The 6000-nt window shown below is 32.4% G+C and overlaps 1 protein-coding gene across 1 annotated transcript in view; it reads left to right on the forward strand.

Moving 5' to 3' along the window:
* Positions 1–5273: 5273 nt before the first annotated feature.
* LOC136037520 (serine/threonine-protein phosphatase 6 regulatory ankyrin repeat subunit C-like) overlaps positions 5274–6000 on the forward strand; it is a 1358-nt gene continuing 631 nt past the window's right edge. The window contains exon 1 of the mRNA XM_065720242.1: positions 5274–5964. Within this exon, the coding sequence (XP_065576314.1) occupies positions 5274–5964 (691 nt within the window). The remainder of the gene's footprint in view (positions 5965–6000) is intronic.

Below are 6000 nucleotides of genomic sequence, written 5' to 3' on the forward strand. Positions count from 1 at the left end.
TCAAGATTTTTTCTAGAACCTTCTTTAATAATAACTCAGTTTCACGTAAAAATAGTGATTTTTCTTAAGATTAAATATTAAAAATTTTAAGAGAATAATAAAAATAAATATAGAAATGGTTTATATTTTGCATTAACTAATAATTGTGAATTACTTACCTTCTTGAATATTTTCTAATCACTAATCATTTATCACTAATATACATAAAATATAGCAGATGTGTGCACTATTCGTGTACGCTCAAAGGCCAGATAAAAACATAAGAACGTATGCAAAAAAAAAAACAAAAAAAAAACACTGGATTAAGACTTATAACAACAAGCAGCTTATGAATATATATTGCAGACCCCATCCTAAAAAAACTGGTAGGTAATAAACTTACATTTAACAAAAGAGATATTTCTTCTTAGGAAAGCAAGATGTTTCAATTAGTGTGTGTTGACACAGAGTCAGCAATGTGCACAAAATGTTCAAAATTACTCTCTCAAAAATTCTTAAGTAGGTTTTGCAGGGTTAGCCTTGGTTTGGTTTGGTCTCTCAAGAAAAGATATATTTTTTGTTCCTGAGACTATCTCATCAATCCTTAGAAGAAGAAATGCAGTCTGAGTATAATTACAAAAAAATTGATTTATACCTATACATACACGAAGGGTGTAGGGGATCCCTTCGCCCTAAAGGTCAGCCTTTAAGCACCTACACTATTATTGATTTATCATAATTTTTCATAATGAACTTGGACTGTGGGAATGAACGTTTTAATCTTTTTTTTTTGTTTTTTCTGTAGAGCTTCTTGTTTGAAATGAAGTTGCTTGAACTAATACATTCCACACAAACTATAAACCTCGTTCGCTGGGTTGATCACACCAGTACTATTCTTGTATTGTAGCACATATTGCGGCTCTTGAACATATCATGGCAACAGCTGGCTATTTTGTTATGCAAAATAAAGTTTGAAGCTCATAGATTTTTGTTCGGCGGGGGGGGGGGGCATTTTTTCTTCTTCTCAAATCAAAAAAAAATCTTTCGAACAAATCAAAAATGTGTTTATATGCATATTTATTACGTTTTATGATTTTTAGGGGGCGGGGGCGTAAACTCAGTAATCTTCCCCTGGATACTACCTTGGTCATCAATACACTTTATTTACTATCATTACTTTTCACCGAGTTTTGATTTGGCATTTATATATGAGGATATAAAAACAAGATAAACTTTTCAGCTTTTCTTTACTTGAGTCCAGCCAAGAGATCTCTCCGTATTAGTATTTTTCCTGTATCATTGTGTAAGTTTTTGTGTAAGAAAAATTGTGTAGTTTTTGTAAGAAAAAAAAATGCATCCCAATCTAGTCCAATCACGTTCGATCTTAAAAAGGCACTAGCATTTTCAATTTCAGACATAATGAGTAAAAAGACAAAAAAGATCAACAACTAGAGCAGAAAAACCTTACAGTGACAACCACAGGGAGTATATCTGTAAGTTTGAAGTCACTTATTACTTTGAGTCTATGGCAGCAATATATAGCATATATATATATATATATATATATATATATATATATATATATATATATATATATATATATATATATATATATATATATATATATATATATATATATATATATATATATATATATATATATATATAGCTAATAATCTAACATTAAAGAACGAATAACAGCCAAATAATGCCATAAAATATAACCCCAAGACCCGTGTTTGACATAGAATGGTACAGACCTGGAGTCTGTAAGCCTCAAATTACTTATCATTGTGATAAGTTTATGGTAGTAGTAAAGTCTTAACTAGAGTCAAATAATTATTTAAATGCTAGTTAAATTCGTCTAACCTCTACCAAAAACCTAGCATTTAAATTTTTCATAAATAATTAGTTTTTTTTTCAGTTCGGAAAAGGGAACAAATAGATGTAAATATATAATTTCGTCAATTTGTGTTCTAAAATTCGCGCTATTTCCATCTTTTTCCTCTCACTTGGATGTAGAAAGCGGGTTTCTTAATTCTGTTAAGTCTGTGGTAGGTTTTGGATATGAAAATTTTGTAGAATTTAGTTTTACCTACTTTAGATACGGGATTGTATCTTCGAAAGTAGGGGACGAGACTAGGGGGATTTTTAAGCGTTTTGCTTTGTACTTCTGCACTGTTGACGCTGTGTTTGTGAATTTTCAGCCTTATAAAGAGGCCAGTATAAAAATTTTAGGTCAAGGAGAGAAAACAGTTTAAGGTGGTTCACAAAGTGAACCAGTTTAAGGTGGTACAATAACGGATAAGCAATAAAAACAATCTTTCGTTTGCATCTAAGTTTTCACAACCAGGGTCAGCACACTCCCAGGAGTTGCAATCTTAGGCCTAATATCTGGAGTGAATCTTGTTTCTGGCAAAATGTTGTTGGTGATGTAATTTAGACCTTCGATGACTTTCAAAAGAGGGAAAAGGTCATCTTCTGAGGTAAGGGGATAAGGTTTTTAAGCCGTTTTACAAAGAAGACAAAGTTGGATAAGATTTTATGTTTCCTTCTGAGATTTTAGTTTTAAATAACCTAGCATTGTACATTTTATTTTCAAGCATTTTATGTTTTGATTTGAAAAACCAAGAATGGATTTGTTGAGAATGGAATAGGAATAAGAATGGAATAAGAATGATAATAAGGGATAAGAGAATAGGAATAAGAATAAGAATGGAATAAGAGGAATAAGAATGGAAGAATGGAATAAGAAGAAAGTAGACAGCCATCAAAAATTTTACAGTGCCCACAAAAGCTAGAAAAATTTTCTTCCTTGACTCTCCGCTAAGTTATACGTAGGTTGTGAGATTTTGACTTGACATACTTCCCGTGTGCAAAGGGCACATAGCCCGGAAGCACTAACAACAATACCGCTATGAAAATATCGTAAGAAATGTAATCTCCTTGCAAATCGGATTAAAGGGCATCGAATCTTTTAACGCTTCGGCCCTTTTTTGGCAGGGCAGATCTATCTTTCAAGCTTTTTTATATACATTAAGTACTTTAAGACTTGCTTTCTTGACTTCTGCTATAAGCCTTTCAAGGCTTACTTCCAATAATGGAATTTATCATGGGAATAAGTAATATAGACCCACAAGTGAAATCAAAATAAATGACTTTTCGTGAAACACCCGAAAAGTACAGTGGCGCAACTAGGGGAAGACAAGGGGGTTTACCTGACCCCAAAAGCAGCACCTGCTGGGGCCCATGTGACATTTTTTGTTGCCTCAATCCTCCGAAAATTTATTCAAGTGTGTGGGTTGGAAAACTACCATTATCTCAACACGCGGGAAAACCAATTTAATCCTCCAAACCCAAACTTTAACAAAGTAATAAACATGAGATAAAATAAATAACTGAAAAACGCCTCCAAATACATTAAAACACCAAAAAGTAATATTCTTCCCTCTTACTCAAAAATTCAAATTATAAGACCAAAAATGAGCGTGTGGGTGAGGGGAGGAGGGGTCTTGACAAAGGAAGTTGTCTTTGAATACTTATGAAATATAACATGACCGTCCTGCCTCTTTAATTTTTAGTCTTAAATATATATATATATATATATATATATATATATATATATATATATATATATATATATATATATATATATATATATATATATATATATATATATATATATATATATATATATATATATATATATATATATATATGCAGATCTATAAAAAAGAAAAAGAAGATAAGACTACATACCATGAAGTAATTTCCCATGATAAACAGCCATACCTGCTACCCTCCCAATAAACTTGAAATACAGTAAATGCTGTTCATTGCTTAGACCACTTAATGCATTAATTTGAAGTGTGTAATTGTCACTGAAAAAAGGAAAAAAAATCCAGAAATAACCGATTTTTTCCCCCTCAGAAACAGTTTTTACCCTACTCTTATCGAACAGGTGTTTTATCCAATAAAAATTATTGAGGGGGTGGTTTCCTTCCAATAACTTTCAACTAATAGAATAGTACGTGAAATTTTCAATCGAATGAGCCCCTTTCAGAGTTTTTACGACAGCTCCTTCTATACGGTGCCCTGGTCTAAAGAAACTAAGAAAAAAATTAATAATACATAGTGCCCACGTCCCTCTTTATTTAGGCAGGCGTTATTGGGCAGCCTATGATAAACATAACGTTTTTCGTTCTCGCTGAGCTGAGCTAAAAACTTTCGACAAAATGTGCTTAGGAAACTCAAACGAAATGCAAATTTCTCAACCAAAAAACTCACGCAAGCTTAGCGTGAATAAGACTTCCAGAATAGCATAAACAATATTGTACGGACTTAAAATAGCGTGTTAGTAATAGCGTTATAGTAAATCTAACTATATTCACAGGTGGGACACAGGGATACAACTACAATGATGCAACTGTTAAAACTGTCCATCAATTAACAAATTAGATAATTAAAAAAGACACTCAGTAACTTTCAGAGTTGACCAATAGTTTTAAATAGTGACGAAGACAACACTACCTTTCCATAACAAAGAAACACAACTTAAAAACAAAGGAAATTTTCTTAGGACAGTGGAATTAAATTCAGTGAATGTTTCGGCCTTTTGTACAAAGGCCGTCTTCAGTAAAACACAAGAAAAAGAAATATATATATTAAAACTCACATTAAAATGCAAAATTATAAAGCTAGAAATATTTTTAAAAAACTTTTTAAAACAGCCTAGCATCCTTACTTCAATGAAGTTCAACCAGACCTGATAAATATTAAATAATGAAAAAACAAGTTTTTTAACTGCAAATAAGGAGCGACATTAAAACTTAAAACGAACAGAAATTATTCCGTGTATGAAAGGGGTTGTCCCCTCCTCAACGCCCTGCTCTTTACGCTAAAGTTTGACTCTTTGTCGCAACTCTACTGTTTAAAACAATAAAAACATCCCATTATTTTATTTTTACAATAACCTTTAACGTAGGGCGAAGTACCTTGGTAAAACAAGCAAATAAATTATGTATTGTGCCCACTTCGCTCTTCATATCACTTCACTACAATATTATCATGTAATTTTTAATGTGACGTCATTGCAACCTCCATACAGCCTTATATATTTGTAGGTGACTTCATTCTGAGCATCAAAGTAGTTTCATAAATATGACGTCATCTTTACCATATAAATTGGAATCCACATGGTGTGGTTCAGTTATTGATTGTATTTGATACGGCACAAAATAATGTTTAAGACCAATTTAAAACATAAAGAATATGAAATGGGCGCATGTTCAAACATGGAAGATGAAGAAAATAAACTGAATACTTCTGAAAAACCGAATAACAAGGGAACAAACCTGAATTTGAAAGAGAGGGATAAGAAAAAAGATTTGCGTCATCCGAATACTAAGAGAACACTGGGTAAATGTAAACTGCTGCTGAGCAACGAAGTCGATCAATATTTTGAAGAACAAGGATTGGAGGGCCAGGAAAAATTGGCAAAAAGAAGGAAAATAGCCATGTTCGATAAGGAGGAAGTAAACAGTAGTTTAAATCGTGCAGTTCGTGAAGGAGACCTAGAAGGAGCAAAGGAGTTAATCAACTCTTTTGGGCTGTCTTACATCAAAGAATGGTCAGATGGATACGTGCTACTTTGTCAAGCTCTGATTAACAAAAACACAGCAATTGCTAAATTACTTTTAAATCACGATTGTAAAGTCAACATTGAAAATGGTCCGTATGCTGGCTTCGGAAGAATTATTCCATTTAAGATTATTAAAAATAGAAAACTTACTGGTACGCCACTTCATCTGGCAGTTATTAGTGGTGATTTAGAAGTTATTAAGATGGTTTTAGATAAAGGTGCTGATGTTAATGCAAGAGATATTTATGGAGAAAGTCCACTTCATTTAGCAGCTTCAAGTAGATGCTCACAGACTGTTGTTGAATGTCTTTTAAAGTTTGGTGCAGACGTTCATATAAGAAATAGTGAACAACTAAGTCCACTACATTTAGCAGCTCATT

Source organism: Artemia franciscana, chromosome 17 (genome assembly GCF_032884065.1).
Source record: "Artemia franciscana chromosome 17, ASM3288406v1, whole genome shotgun sequence".
In the NCBI taxonomy this organism is placed as follows: Eukaryota; Metazoa; Arthropoda; class Branchiopoda; order Anostraca; family Artemiidae; genus Artemia; species Artemia franciscana.